This window comes from Aythya ferina (genome assembly GCF_964211825.1).
Source record: "Aythya ferina genome assembly, chromosome: 16".
NCBI lineage: Eukaryota > Metazoa > Chordata > Aves > Anseriformes > Anatidae > Aythya > Aythya ferina.
Genome location: NC_140315.1, coordinates 8,241,642 through 8,257,508, shown reverse-complemented (window position 1 = coordinate 8,257,508; position 15,867 = coordinate 8,241,642). Strand labels below are relative to the sequence as shown.

The 15,867-nt window shown below is 37.3% G+C and overlaps 2 protein-coding genes across 9 annotated transcripts in view; one reads left to right on the top strand and one right to left on the bottom strand.

Annotated features, from left to right (window-relative positions):
* The window catches only part of BCAS4 (breast carcinoma amplified sequence 4), a 63,978-nt gene extending 53,063 nt beyond the window's left edge, over window positions 1-10,915 (top strand). For 3 of the 4 annotated variants that reach the window (XM_084538009.1, XM_084538008.1, XM_084538007.1), the window contains one exon: window positions 10,231-10,915. In XM_084538009.1, the coding sequence (XP_084394135.1) occupies window positions 10,231-10,272 (42 nt within the window). In that variant the 3' untranslated portion in view covers window positions 10,273-10,915. Of the gene's footprint in view, window positions 1-884; window positions 984-10,230 lie in introns of all 4 variants that reach the window. The other variant, XR_014698568.1, reaches the window with a different exon arrangement.
* The window catches only part of ADNP (activity dependent neuroprotector homeobox), a 30,997-nt gene that overhangs the window by 6,533 nt on the left and 8,597 nt on the right, over window positions 1-15,867 (bottom strand). For 2 of the 5 annotated variants that reach the window (XM_084537964.1, XM_084537963.1), the window contains 4 exons: window positions 14,262-14,420; window positions 12,892-12,937; window positions 11,402-11,708; window positions 1,157-1,269 (listed from right to left, as the gene is read on the bottom strand). In XM_084537964.1, the coding sequence (XP_084394090.1) occupies window positions 1,157-1,269; window positions 11,402-11,708; window positions 12,892-12,930 (459 nt within the window). In that variant the 5' untranslated portion in view covers window positions 12,931-12,937; window positions 14,262-14,420. The remainder of the gene's footprint in view (window positions 1-1,156; window positions 1,270-11,401; window positions 11,709-12,891; window positions 12,938-14,261; window positions 14,421-15,867) is intronic. The other 3 variants (XM_084537966.1, XM_084537965.1, XM_084537967.1) reach the window with 2 other exon arrangements.

The following is a 15,867-nucleotide window of genomic DNA, read 5'->3' as shown; positions in this document are numbered from 1 at the left end:
TAGGTCCTGTAACACAAACTTCGTGATTTTTTTTGTTGGTTTTGTTATTTAAATTTATTTTACACAGGAATTCAGATAAAAGTTTGACTACATGTATGATGTTTTAGTAGCCCAATTCCTGTTTGAAAAAAAAATCTAATTAAATACGTTTCATCTTTGGCATATAAATGTCAGCAGCACATAAGGATCTTAAAATATTATTTCCACTGAAATTAATGCTTAAAAGTAACATTGTCCCAATTATCAATATTTCATTCAATATATTCATTATATTCATTATATATTCAATATATCACAATTATACCCTTAAAAACCGTATTTGCTCCACCAGAATTTCCCAAAGAGGAAGGTCAGGTATTTCTTTCTCTTAAAGGATCTCACTTGAATGCTCTTTAAAGAGATACTAATAGAAAAGACAAGCAAACAAGTCACAGTTCCTTGGGTACTCTAAACAACTGTATGAATTGTCCATACTCTGAAGGTCATGCTCAGGAGAGAGCTGCCTTTTTGAAAGAACAGTTACAAAGTTTGTCCAGCAGAGCAGTACAAATACCTTTCCCTTCTAGAAACTAAGATATGTACATACGTGATTCTTTAAATTGATTACCTATGGTTCAGCACCAACAAGCATTCCATGAAAATCTCAGAACCATCTTCTGTCCAACAACATCATCCTCTACCACATCTAGTTCTTGCTTTATTCCTAAGTGTTCAGTTAGTAAATATTATTTTTAGGAATCCAAGGAAAACGAAGGACAACCTATCTACAGGATATACCAGGTCAATCATATATAGCCTGAATTGTATCTTGTCTCTGCTAAACTTTCTAAGTGTTTACAAGTACATTTTAGCTCAAGTTATTAATTAAATCCCATTTTGTACAGGTTTTAAAAAGGTAGTGCAGAGGTAGCAATGCCTCACCAACATGGCTCAAAAGGAATCCTAGAACCATTCTCAGAAGCTGATGAAAACACAGGACTAAGGTATGGGATTCTGATACAGGGGATTCTAGGAACACCCTTCAAAATTTACAGTAAAAAATCAGTATTTCATGAAACAGGCCCAAAACCAAAAAAGTCACACAAAGACCTCACAGTCCCACTGATGTTTGAACATTCTAACTCTAAAGCACTTGGGAGGGAGGTATCATACTTACTTCTATATGTTCCTTACAGTATTCCAAACCAATGTCACTAAGTATTTTTTTCACAGTTTTCCGGGCCTTTCTTAAACTGCCAAGGTTGTTGACAGGAAGTTGGAACATAGTTTCTATTGAAAAAGAAAGTAAGAGAAAAGGTTTAAGTCAAATGTGTTTTGTTTGATGAAGAGTTGCACTTTTAATTATTTTCTCTCATTTTACCCATAATTCAGTATCAGAGCTGTACCATTAACTGAGGAAACTACCACAGTTTGTCTGGTTTGTTCTTAAATGAGGCTGGCCATAAAGCTAGATACTGACAAACTTAAAAAGCATGTAAAACAAAACAAACAAACAAACAAAAAAAAACAGATGTAACAACTATTATAGGAGTAATCAACTGCATCTGGAAATAACTTTCTGTAAAGTGTTTGCATTTAGATGAAATCTACCTCCTATGCTGAGGTACTTAAACCACAATTTATGTTTTAGGCGTATATATTCTAACTGATTTGAAATCTGCTAAGTTGAGCTTTAAGATTTGTGTCAGTCTTGTAATGAATGTAGGAGTACCTCTTCAGTGAGCAAGATGCTTCTTGCATTCAACTGCAGTCACACATGAATTCTTAGTACTCTACATTGGCCTATGAAATAAGTCAGAGCTTTCATAGCTTTTTATTTTAGGAACCCATGAATACCACAACAAAATATTCTGTGAGCAACCTTAGATGGGAAAACCTTTAGACTGCTAAAGCAGGACTGTTAGTTAAGAATGCCTTGAATTGAGGAAAACTGAGGTAGGCAAAAATATAACAGTTTCCTCCATTTCCTGTATTTATAGCTTTAAATGTCTGAATGGCCGGTTGACAAGCTGCTCACTGTACACTGCTCTTAACAGAACGGGACCTGAAAGCTTGGTTAGAGCTCTTCAGAGATAAAGTCACTGGGAAAAAAAAAAAAAAAAAAAAAAAAAAAAAAAAAAAAAAGAGATGGCTTAGCACCTTGCAGAATGTAACCAGGTATTTTCAGCCTACGAGATAACTCTCCCTTTTAGTTCTCCTTATACAGATAGCTAATTCCAATTAAACTGCTGTTACTGTCTGTTATTGCCTGAGGCTGTCCAACTAAAAGAAAGTCTAAATTTTTAAGATACGCGGACTCCCAGCTCCAACCATTAGCGTTAAGATCTCTTCCCAGTGCTAACAACTAGCCCTATTTTGCACCTATGGGAGTTCTCAGTCTGCACATTGCTACCCTTACAGTGGCACTGTACGCTTACAGTTCTTCTGGAAGGTGGGTGAGGTGTGGAGCCAGCAATAAAGAAGGAGGCAGGGCTTTCCTCAAAGAAAAAGGGAGGAAGCTTCTTAAACAGCAAGGAAGTGTCAGGGTTACCTCGTTCACTGGGCTTTAGTGCTCCAATGCCTGCTGCAAAAATAACATCACCCCAGAGGACAAAGCTGCATTTTTATCATTAATATTTCTGTGAGACAGTTCAGATGTTGGTTGATGGAACAATAAATTGATTCTTATCAAATCCATAATCCACTATATGGGCCAAAGACTACGTACATGAACTAAAAATGAGCTTTCAAAAAAGCTTGAATGTTTTTTTTTCTTTTTTTTCTTTTTTCTTTTTTTTTTTTTTTTTTTTTTTTTTTACCACTTTCAAGCAGAAACCTAGAATTCAGGATCAGTAGAAATTTATAATCATTGAACATTTTAGGTAGAAAAAAATCTCCTATATTGCCATGAGGTGACGGGCAATCTCTAAGTTACAAGGAACTTCCTAAGAAATTTTCTCAGAGTACAATGGCTATGGGTTGTGACTACAATAACCAAATGTCTGATCAGACAGAACTCTTCAACACGCACTGTCACACAAAGTCCTCCAAGTGCGTAATTAAAAAAAAAAAAAAAGGAACAAACAAAAACACCATGGGCCAGGAAACAAATATTTCGATGTTCTGTATTAACTTCCTCCAAGTGAGATTTGTTAAAAGAATTCAGTACAACCACAGCTTGTTTTGTTGACCTCAACAACTCTAAATGCAAGCACACTAATTTCTGTGATTGCAAAGGTGTTTCAGCTTGCACTCCTCTCTAGTCTCAATTAAAAAGACTAGAATTAGAAAAAAATAGATTAAAGTTCACATGAAAAGTAGCTGCTTTCTGTATGCTATCTACCACTTTCCATTTGAGGGAAACTCAAACCACTTTACAAATATGAAGAATTATCATGTACGTGAAACACTTCATAGGCAGAGTCTGATAATCCATTTACCAACCCTAACCAAGCTACGGAGAGCACTACTACAGGTACCCTTGGCATCTCAAAAAAGTAAGGATTAAATGGGTCATGGCAGTAAACTAGAAACTACGCACTGCTCCCAGCCCAGTTACTGCCTCTAAAGACACAGTATGGAAAATCATGAACTGGTGTTTTCTACGCCGTATCCATTCTCAGCTGTACTCCTTTATAATCAAGTATTTCATATGCAATTATAAAAATATCGAGGCCTCAGACATTCTGCTACAAGGGTGAATAATGGGATCATTTAAATAATTAGACTGATTCCTGTCATCCTTTCAGAATGCTACTCACTCCTGGCTAGGGAGTTTTTCAGTCCTCACAAGGGACTAGGAAATGAGGTTTGAATCTGAGTTTCCAACTGCTTGTTATTTTGAAAGCTGACTCAGGCAAACCAGTTGTTTTATCCAAATCTGCATTCAAGCTCATGGCTCTGTTACCAGATTTTCTGAGCAAATTCTGAATGTCTCTTTCTTCTTTGTTCTCTCTCATTAAGAGCCATTTTTACAGGCACAAACTGAAGCTTTTTTTTTTTTTTTTTTTAAAAGAAAATTGCTTAGCATACATAAAATTTTCTACCTCTGTACTGAGTATTAGGCTTTGACAAATAATTACAGAACATGTAAAGTCCTGTTCTGCTTTTCTACCCATCCTTGCCCATGCTGTGGTATCAGTTTTACTGCATAAGCACCTCTGGTCAGAGGCTCTATCCTCTTACTGGTACTACACTTAGCTTGCTTTTGGATGATGTAAAATGAAAATAATACCATTTATGACAAAGAATAAATGCATAAATGGCGAAAAAGCATTTGAGAATAGCAATGGATATTCACCTTGCAAACACGAATTTGTAATACTTGCAACTCCAACCTGCAGTTTCTTTTCCTAGGCCAGTCACATTGTAAATACCTTCCAGTACTAAGCCCACTGTCACTTCTTTCATGTCTGAAGAAGAAATCTGACTTTTGTGATGCCAGAGCTACATTAATAGCAAGCCAGGAATAACACGTATTAACAAGGTATGGCTAGGCATGCCATTATGACACCACCATATCTGAAAGGACAGTGCACAGACTGGATGTATTATCCTTAAACATAGATCCCTTCTTTGATGGAAAGAAAACGGTATTTAATACTCTATTCACTTTCCTCCCAAAACAGAGTTGGGAAACATGGCTCTGAACATTAAATTACAATAAAGTTAGCACAGGTTCACTTCCAAAGCACAGCATAACCATTTATTATTTTTTAAACTCAGTAACATCCATTTATTAAAAGCTCTTCTTGCTGCAGTTCACAGAGCAAGAGTAGAAAACTATGAATGTAGCCAAGAAATTAATCACGGCTCCATTAATTTTTCTCTAAAGGCAACCCAATGTGCATTGCTCTGACTGTTCTGTTTCAGTATGCCTTCAGTACCTTCTTTGTAAATACCTGAATGCTGAACTTTTTCGTCAAAAAATATAGGAAACAGCATAGTCAGGTACGTTCAGGACTTGAATGAACATTTCCAAAATACCAAATCCAAGGAAATAATGTCCTAGTAATTTTATTCCAGGATATCTCCAGTTCTTAATGCCTACTGTAGAAAGATTAATGCAAACATTAAGAAATCTGCTCATTTTTCTCATAGATATATTTTTTTTAAAACTTGAGACTAAGCAAGAGTCAGTAGAGTTTGTCTTTAGGCAATAACTTTTAAATTTGAAAGTCAGCTACATTTCTCAAAATAATGTTTATTAAGCAGCAGCCTCTTATGTCAATAAAGAGTGCCACTAACAACTTTTCCACAAAACAAACAACTGTTTTCTCTTAATGACTGTGCCCAATACATCTGCACGTGTCAAACATACCATGATATATATAAACCCAGGTGATAAAGAAAGCAAATTATTTAGGACTGCCTAGAAACAATCTCAATTATATCTGCACTATCTTCTTGCCTCTGCCTTCCGCCTGCCTCACAGCCAAGTCTTAAAGACAAGAAATTATCAAAATCTTTCTATCACATTATACAGGATATAATTAGATCTTTCCATCTGAAAACTGAAGAACAACCTTACTTTGCAAATTCTGCCTGATATCTGAGTACAGCTTACCTAATCTTAAAGAAGCAACCTCATCCTTAAGTTAATATAGTTCATTTAATTTAAGAAGTTTCTTGACCATTTAATCATAATTAGTGGAGAGACAGATACAGCCTGATATCGTTATGGTTTGTGACTACAAAAAGAGCTTTCAGAACCTCCATTCATTTCTTTTCAAACCAGTACCTCAAGTTGTAGCTGCAGTATACACAACACGCTACTGGCATATCCCTGAATGTAGACTTTAGAACAGTTGGGATTAAGTCTCCCAAATCACTGTTTAGGCACAAATGCTATTCTTGAAAAAAGGTATCTTTCACCTGACCAAAAGTTGATGTTTAAGACAGGACACTTGGAACACATCTACTTCACTGTCAAAACTTCTTACTGCTCCAAAGCTCAGATCCGAAGAATTACTTAACCCCAAGCAGCAGTGGGTGCTTTAACTGGTACTTGAGCTATTGCACTGCATCTGTCATGCTCAACAGGGAAGGATGCCCATAATTATGATTCACAAGTCCTCACAACTGATCCTTCTGTAAAATAACTGACTTCAACGCCGTTTCTGTTTTTCTACTGGAATGCCAAAAGAGAACAGTCTCCAATACCCTGCACTTCAGGGAAGACAAATAAAAGGCACAAGTCTTTCCAAGGGACACAAGCAGATCCAGTTTTACACATCTACCAGTTCCTGATGGTTAAAGAAGCACTGCTTACCTCATACTACAGATTCAATCTTCAGAGATCTCAAAGAGCTCAAGGGAAGCTCAGCAGCATTTTTTTTTTAAATGAAGGAGGAATTAATTTATCCTGAGCTGATATTGCTCATCCAACAGTAATTTCAGCACAGCATTCCAGTTAGCTGGGTACCCTATATTTCCATGTATTCTGTTTCGTGGTTACTAAGGCGTAACTAATTTTTGTTATATTCCTGCCTGGTTCTACTCCATCCTATTCATTCGTGCACAGAAAGTCCTAGATACATATTTACTACATTACAGAATTTGTCTTTGTAAGGGAATGCACATCTGTACACACCTTCACAGGAAAATAAGCCAAGATGATCCCATGTATGTTCAGCAAATATGATTCTACAGAGTAACCTGAGTATTTATCATCATGCAGTAACAGGAATAATGGGATTTGCCTCTAAGTCAAGCAGTTATTTCCAAGTTCATGATCCAACAGACGTAAGAATTCAGTTTGTGTCTGCCCTTTTGCGTCCTATTTCTAGACTTGGGTCCCACAAATACAAATACATTGGGAAGCCCTTGTTCGTAAGCTGAATTACACAAGACCAACAACCTCCCTACTGAGATCATCCAGGTAGTATCCTCAGGTACCTAATAAAATGGATTACTAACCTAGTTATAAGAAATTATAAAAAATGACTGATTTAATAAGGTATCACTCATCTTTAGTGCATTTATTCCCCCAAAGGTCTGAGTATTCCAGACACAAAATAACTGTAAAATAAGCAAAAGAACTGAATAGGAAGTGTCTGGAACTCTCTTTTGCTCTGTATTTATGCAGTACCTAGCATAAAGGTCTAGTCCATAGGCAGGTATTATTCCCAGAGTAATTCAGTGGCCAAATATAAGAAAAGGTGAGCTATAAAAGAGCAAAATATCATTACTAAATTAGAAACTGTACTTCAGCTTCCATTTCACAGTCACATTTTGGAGATGCAAAGGCAGAGAGTTTAGAACAACTTCATGCAGTGCTATCCACTGCTCTGGATACCAGCCACTGCTCAAAGCACGAACAAAAACTAAGACAAGTTTCCTAACTAGTGCATACACGTTGAGAAAGGTCTGAATGAAGTACTCTCAAATCTTCATCCAAAAATCTGAAGGGGTGGGGAAAGCTCTGAGAAAAAAACAAGGAATATTTGCAAGGTAAGCAGAGGAACAGCAGGTAAGTGACTTCACAGAACTTGAGAAGTGTACACGATATTGTGCTTTTAAGAACTGAAGCACTGTTTTACTTTTAATAGCCTCCGGAGCCCCAGGAAGGAAGAACTTAATCTCAAGTGCACTTCTGATATGTGCACCTTACAACCTCAAAATTAGGGCATAAAACAACTACAAAGACTTCTGAAGTTTGCGAAATCTATAGGAACCAGCAGGTCAGTCTACTCAGTCGAATCATATCCTGAAATGGGAAGGAGCCAAAACATAATACAGACTGATGGATTTAAATAATAATCATAAGCACATTTTAGGAAGCAACCAGAACTGCAGGCCTGAAGAGGCAACAACATTTTATATTGTTCATTTAAAATCAAGTGCTTCAAAGAACACAGGTTCATAGCTATAAAAGAAAACGGACCTCACTTGTAAGTTTGCATTGCTTCAAGCAAAGGGATTTTTCTCTACTTGGTTTTCTGAGCTTGTTAGCCATAGGTGGTGAAAGAAAATAATACTAGGGGAAAAAATTGCTTATCATCTTGAAATGCTCTCAGGAGCACCAGTGGGAGCTATGTTCAGGAAAAAACATAATTCAAGTGAACAAGAGAGACAGACCCATTACTAGAGAAAATTTCTGCTGAGCTGAGGAACTTACCATTGCAAATATTCAAGATACAGGAGAACAGGACTTGTTATGACATGACAGAAAAAGACAGAATGAAAACAAGGTCTAGCACAAATTAACTACAGCATAGTCAAAGAAGTTTTAACCAATGCTAAACTCTTCAGTGTATCTCTTTTTTAACAGATTTTAGTATTTAGACAGACTCAAAGTATCTTTCAACTGCAAATTATGTCTTTACCACTTGCTACCCTTCCTAGCTCTTCAAATTCCAGATGGAAACAATTGTAGCCACTCTTCTACAAACATCCAGAATGTGAAGTCTGACACATCCTCCCCTTACATTACGGAGTGACTTTTAAACTACCTTTTGTTTAATAAACTATTCTCACTGCATCAGCTTCAAGCACTTCAAGTTAACATAGCCATGCAGTTCAGCCCTTTAACACATCAGTTACCAAGGGACTGGAACCACCTGAAGACTGAGTCAAAAGAGGAGTTAAAAAATAGAAAAAAAAAATGGATTACTGTGCCATTATGTGGAAAATTGATATAAAAAGCAATACTGAATGCCTGATTTAGAATTCTGTGCTTCGAGAACTAGTTCTTCGACCTGTCTTTGGACCCAAAAAGCTCTTTCTCTTTTGGTGCAACTAAAAGCTTAAGACTCCAGTGGGTCTTTTGCATTTTGGACCTCAACAGAAGGGCTACCCTGCATCCTACCACCTGTGATACTATCAAGTAACATAGTAAGACTGTTTCAGTTCTGCCAGCTTTATCTAGAACAGTATGTAGGATCTTCTGGTATACAACTTCAGGAGAACCTCAAGGTAACACCGCCATTCTGATTCTGGAAAACGTGCATCAGTTTCAGATCAAGACAGACCTTTTCTCGGAACTACAGTCTTCAACAAATAGTCCATATCTGCCTTTTTTTTTTCCCCTTCCTTTTTAGACATTATTCAAAGTGCTTAATGTACTTGTTTGATGATTGAGGTTTGCTACAGATGTAACAAACAAGTATAAGTGACTGATGTCACAGTCCTATTAGTAAAATTGTGGTTTTCATACAGAAATAGGTTAAAAACCTCAAGAAGTAATCTGGAGGAAAATCTTATACTGTAGAGGAACCAAGACAGCATCAGTGGACTATTCTAGCATTTCTTCTTTTAATGCATCACTGCAAACACCGTTTCTTTACCACGACCCTGTCTGGTTGTACCATCATGGAAACCCTTCCATGACCAGCAAGCACAGACTGTAGGTGACCCTAAACATTTAACTGAAAAAAGTATTTTCATTCAACAAGGTTTGTAAAGAACATCGCCGTGAAGTGGTGAATAAAAAAACAACAACAACAACAACAAAAAAAACAGTTACGGAATCTCTAAACAGTTTAAACAAAAACTGATCTCTTGCATTTTATTCTCATTTAGGCATCTGTATGCTAGGTATCCTAATGCTCTTTGCAATGTCCACTGATTCTTCTGAAACAACTGTCCTCTGGGGGAACCAAGGCAGTGAAAGACATTTTTTAATACAAGTCAAGTACATGATGTCAACATTGCTAGTGATACTAGAAGAACTGGAAAGTTACTATCTGGCTCTTCTGTTGATTTCCTTTGGGAATTCTGGGAACATAGTTCTACGTTTATCTAAGCTCACAGATCTCAGAACAGTTAGAACAAGTAGTCAGTCAAGAAAAAAGACTACAAAAATCAAAGCTTCTAGTGACTATCGAGTGAAAATTAGAAACAAATAGAGAAAGAAGCTACAGAACAAAACAATACTACTTGAAGCAAGTTATTTTTTCTTGACCTAGATTTATCAGTTTGTAACGATACTCAGTTTTTCCAGGCCTACAATGAAAAACCACCTGCAGGAACATAGGGGTAGAAAGCTGGTAACTCACTTTGTGAACATTTTTCCTCACAATGAAGTTACTCATTGTAAGAGACATCTATCCCTTGCCCTTCCCCTTACAAAGGCTTATTTTGTGGCTTGAAAGGATCGGCACTGGAAAAGAACAAAACCCAAACTTATGCATATTCAGTATGTTGACCATTTTGGCTTTGTTGAATAATGAAATTAGAAGTACACAGTCATGGAGCAATTAGTAGTCTTACTAATGACACAACTGTTCACTTCATTATTGTGGCTTCCAGGTTGCTCATCAGATGTTAAATCCAGAAGATGCAGCCAACTGAATCAGTGCCTGATTTTCAGGTAGCTGAATCTTTACTACTGCTTACAAGAGGCACTATTGCACCAAAGACTGTGACAGCCCCAGTGTTTACTGTGAACAGCTGCAGGCAAAGACGTCTTCGAAGAAGGGCTGCAACATCTCCAGCTGTAAAATGGCAGCAAGCTACCATCATATTTGCAGAGGTACCATATTTTTTTACTCCAAGGGCTCTAATTTCTAAATTGGTTTGCATTTCTAGCAGATGAGTCTGAGCACTCCAAAGAGCTAAATTACCATGCAGCATAAATGCATTGCCAGTTCATAAACCAAAAATAAATGTTCAGAGGCTACTACAAAAAACCTTTTGTAACTCCAGATAAAGTCCTACATAAAAATTAATACAGGTGCAATTTTTAAAAAGGGACCTGCCTACTGTAAACACCTACTGTTTGTCAGTTTTACAGATTTGATGCCAAGGTCTTGATACAGGCACCTTAGAACTCGTAACAGAAACACACATCTTGAACTGACTGCTTCTTAAAAGTGAAATTTACACTTCCATACAACTTTTCTAATAATTTACCTCATTTGTCATTGCACACCTTTTTTTTTTTTTTCTTTCCATCTCTTGGGCACATTATTAAAATAAATAAAATAAAACATCAGTTTTACCTTCTCCTACGTGCACGTTTGGTTGACCCTTCCCTTCCTAACACTGTTACTTATTCATATTATGAATACTGAGAAAACCTGAACTTTTTGGTGATCTGAAACACAGTATTAACAACTGCACTGTTGAAGAATGTATTAGGTGTGAGCATGCGTGCAAAACAGACATTTTCAAAAGCAATGCATAAAGTCTTTTCTATCCCACTAACTTTTGAATTTGCATACATCTATACTGATCAATTTGATAAAATAATTGGCTCTGTGAGAACTGTAATTCATTAAGGCAGATAAAATTGAAACCAAATGATACTAATAGTCTGTTATTTCTGCACATACTTATAAAATGGAACTGTTCTTACTCTTTCCTCTTCCCTCTCCCCCTCATTATCCCTCTGCTGCTTCAAAAGGTCCGTCCTTTTGTCGCTCTTTTCCCCTCTCCTCCTCCTTTTTTTTTGCTTGTTCTTGGACTTCTTGGTCCTTACCTCGCTCATTTTCCCTCTTCTCATCTTCCCTGCGCCAATTCATAGCGTCCACATTCTTTCGTCGTTCTCTCTCATCCTGTCTCCACCGCTTCTTGATATCTTTGTCCTTAACTTGCTCATTTTCTCTCCTCTTCTCTTCATCCCTGTGCCATTTTATTGTTTCTGCATTTTTCTGCGGCTCCACGCTTCTTTTGAGATAGTCTTGTCGCCTCCTCCTCTTTTTTAACATATCTCTTTCCCTGGCACGAGCCTGCTTTTCTTTCTGGGAAAGAAAAGCTTTACGGGGCATCATGAGCTGCTGCTGTACCTGTAATAATATTGTATTCCATGGAATAATATACTATACATGCACTCAGTCAGGCACCAACAACTCTCATTTGGAGCTGAATACTTCAAATAATAAGCCAAGATTATTTACTGCTTCTTCTCCCTCCATCATAACCCTCTGCTAGCTCCATATTAGATAACGCCTGGCAGGTTGCTACATTCAGCTCCAGGCACAACACCTAACTGGCACCTTAGCAGTCGACGTGCATCCAATATTGAAAAGTCAAACCCTTAAAATCCTGGGCCTAAGCGGGAGGATTTGTTTCCCCTCCCCCTTCCAACTCCTCCCACAGGTTTTAGCAGCCACTTGGGCATTGCAGCATCCAATTGAAAGAACAGGCCAACAGGAGAGAGTTGTGAAGGAAACACTAGTTAACGTTCAAACCTCAGTTTCTTTTCTTACTGGAGATCTACGTTTAACAAAGCTTAAAAGGTTCTCACTTATCTTTTCAGACCTCCACCTCACTCAGATTTGTTTGGAAGTTCCCAACGTTATTCCTGGCTGAGAGGAATGACAGGCCAGTAGGAGACAAGCCACAATCTGAAAAATTATATAAGCTTTGTTTCCTCGGGAAACCTGGCCAAAACATTTAACTGCAGTTAATGAAGTAACTAATAGTGACTAGTAATGAGTCAGTAAATCCTGACTCATCTACTCAACCTTTCTCCAAGTATGCTATCTCTTGCTATTCACAAGAATAGAGGAAAAAAGAATTTAACTATGTAATTGCAGTTTCTGCCAAAAGCATGCCTGGTGAGTTTGTTTTGTTTTAAGAGGTCACTTAAGACTGCCTTTTAACTAATTGTTTTACTTTTGGTTGTTTCTCTTTAGTCATCCAACGCATTCACATCTTTAAATTTACTGATGTTAAGATCTGCAATTTTGATATCATAGAATACAAAACAGACCACAGAAAGAATTTATACTGGTGCTAATATTCTTTAAAGACTCTTCCGTACACATTGAGCAACATTCTGAAGTATGCCGAACTGCAGTTGTGGCCCAGGTTTGTTTGGTTTGGTTTCTGAATTTGTTTAGAAGATAGTTTTGCAGAGGTATCTAATCAAAATGAAAACTGCAGAAAGGACAAAGTTACTAGATTAGAATACTTAAGCAAAGCCTAAAACAAAATGAAACAAATGTACTTTTAAAGTTTAGCTACCTTATGGAAAGCACTTGTTCCCAGCATGCAATACTCCATCTTTTTCCTACAGAAAAAGCAACGTTTCAAACCCTTATTCTAAAAACCTCCTCCTTTTCCCTGTATAATATATCCCCCCACCCCACTCTTCTAGTCCATTGACTTTGTTAGGTATGTAACGTGATCCCGTGATTTTCATTCTAGTAATTCAAACCCCAATTTCTTAGTATCTACAATACTAAAAGGGAAGGGCTGCAGCAGAGTGAAACACAGCATAATCAGAAAAATGCATGCAGTTTGGTAACAAGTTAGTGCATAAAATTCAGATTATGCTAAACATTACTTCATTAAAAACTACAGGATACCCCTCTACTAAATAGCCTCTTTTTAAATATTGAGTATTTCTCAATGACAGTTACCATTAAAACCAGAAAGCAATGAGAATCCAGGATCAACACCATCAGTGCAACCCAGACACTGTCAATCTTTGAAATAGGTTTAAATTTCTGTCAGCTGTGTGCCAGTACCACATCACTGTTGTTTGCTATGGCAAGCTTTTTTTTTTTCCATGTTATCTTCACGACTTTATCAGTAACCTGATTTTGTTCCAATCATAATAACATCAGTAAATTTTAAATTAAGTCAGTTTCATGCAAATAATTTCCTCCCACCGCCCCCCAGACAAGTACTGACATTTAAAATCTGTCATTAAAAAAAAACTTTTGGGACATCATTGTTGTATTTTCTCTCATTTGTTTTTTGTTTGTTTGTTTGTTTTCTAATTTATTTGTTCCCCCCCCCCTTTTGGGCTTCATTTTTTCATTTGTTGTTTTTAACTACAGCATACCTCCCTCCCCTCCAGTTGGGCATATTCCAGCCCAGTTTGACAGACCAATTTATAGACAAATGATAGAAAATATATCAATAATAAAATACTTAAGGTTCTAAAATTTAACATTTAAATGGTGATTCAAATAAGAAATGTCAGATTCCAATACATAACTTAAAGGGACATCCAACTTAAATTATATTCTTGTCTTTTAACTTTTGTATCACAAAACAGTTTTTTCCACTCTTCTGGCAGTTCCCTTGTAGTCAAAATTAGCTTTTACTTTTGCCCCTGTTGGTCTTAATAAACCAAAAGAGGGAGAAACTTTTAAACCACCAACTAACTAGCAGTGTCCAGCAAAGCTGCCAGAATGGTTAAGCTCAAAGCCCTCCAAGCCCACAGTTTTTCTGGAGTTCAAGTTGGTGTTCCTTTAAGTTCAAAACGTCCAAATGTCAGTAGCAAACAGTCAGAACTATCCTTTCTACTATTTTTTGCACGTACTTCACCAAATTAAAATCTTAACTCCTCCCAATCTATTCAGTACATATTATGAGGCATTTACCTCCAAAATTAATGGTGCTTGGGCGTCTCAGATTCATTGGACAAGTTTCATGCAAAAGCCTCCAAAAATAATTCTCCTTGCAGAACGCCCACCTCAGCGATTATATTACACCTACTGTGTGAGGCCAAAGCCCGGACATAGAAGAAGCATCATATCCTGCTGTACAAAACAGAGTGTTAAAGACAAGAGATGAGAAATGTAGTAAGGGCAATCTCACATTTATAACATACATTTCATTGCGAAGGATTCTAAAACCACATACACAGTACCGTTACTGACATGGAGCTACTGTGGGGTGCAATCCAGCAAGGTTAAGAGTGCTGCAGGAAGTTTTAGCAGATCTGTAGCTTTAAACAAATTTCTCTAGGTGATGTTACCCGAAGGATATTCCGGTGCTAACAATTCAATTAAGTTACCCAAGTCAGAAATCCAGCAGGATACCATGATGAATACTCCTATTACACTTCATGTAACCTTTTGACTTAAGTGTCTAGGGCCTCCGTTCATACCGCACGTGAGCTATTCATACCAGCAGCACAGCTGCACCCTGTAGACCAAGCACACTTACAGAAGCACCAACACTCCCTCATACTGGTAAAAAAAAAAAAATAATAAAATAAAAAATCCTATACAACTACAGTCACACCTTAAATTACAAGACAGGGGGAGATCAAACAGGTGACATGGCTGCCAGCCACAACCCTAGGGAAACATGCTTGTTTGGGAAGTATTCAGATTAAAGTTTCCAGTTATATGGCTGTTAGTAGGAGGATGTGAAGTACACCGTTCCAGGTAATGGCACGTAAATGATTGCATTGCTCTAGGAAGACTTGGTATCTCTTCAACACATCACCCATGGACAGAAATTCAGTTTTGAAAATATTGGGAACACCAGACACAGCAATAGTATCATTAGAACTGCAACAAGCAAATGCAATGTTTACAAAAGCAACATTTGCGGAGTCACTTAGTTTACCACAGCAGTTTTCATTGTTTAAAACAGTTATTTTTTTCTCTGTTGATCATTCAGACAGAACATCCACAGCTTAAACTAAAGATCATTTTTCTTCAGCTAGTATGGCTTCAACAGAAGATACTAAAATGTTTTCACAAAATTAAAAAAGACAAAATTCTTAAGATATGTCACAGTGAGGCAGAACAGTACGCCGCATATGCTTTAACAAGACCACCAGCCATACCTTCAAATAGGTGAGAGTGGTGGGTTCTTTTCTTTCATACTGGATTACTTCCCAGCTAGAAAGGAGAATTTACGTCCCTGTATCTCTGTCAAGTCCGAATTACCTCTCTCCCACTGCATCCTCAGTGCAGAAAGAACACTTCTGGATGAGGACTGACCGGGACTGAGAGCAGATCAGTGTCAATGAGTGTGTCAGTCTGAAGATACAAGCACTGTGCACACAGAAGTACTCATCCCATACTGGGCCCAAAGACTCAATATCATTTCCCTGTGTTGTGTTGCTGACCAGAATCACCACGCTTCTGGCATTTTGTCTTTCTTTGTGTAATCCCAAATACTTTTATTTTAGCCCTTATTTTGATAGTATTTTAACTTGGAGAAGTTCTTAGTTTGCATGCTACAGTGCAA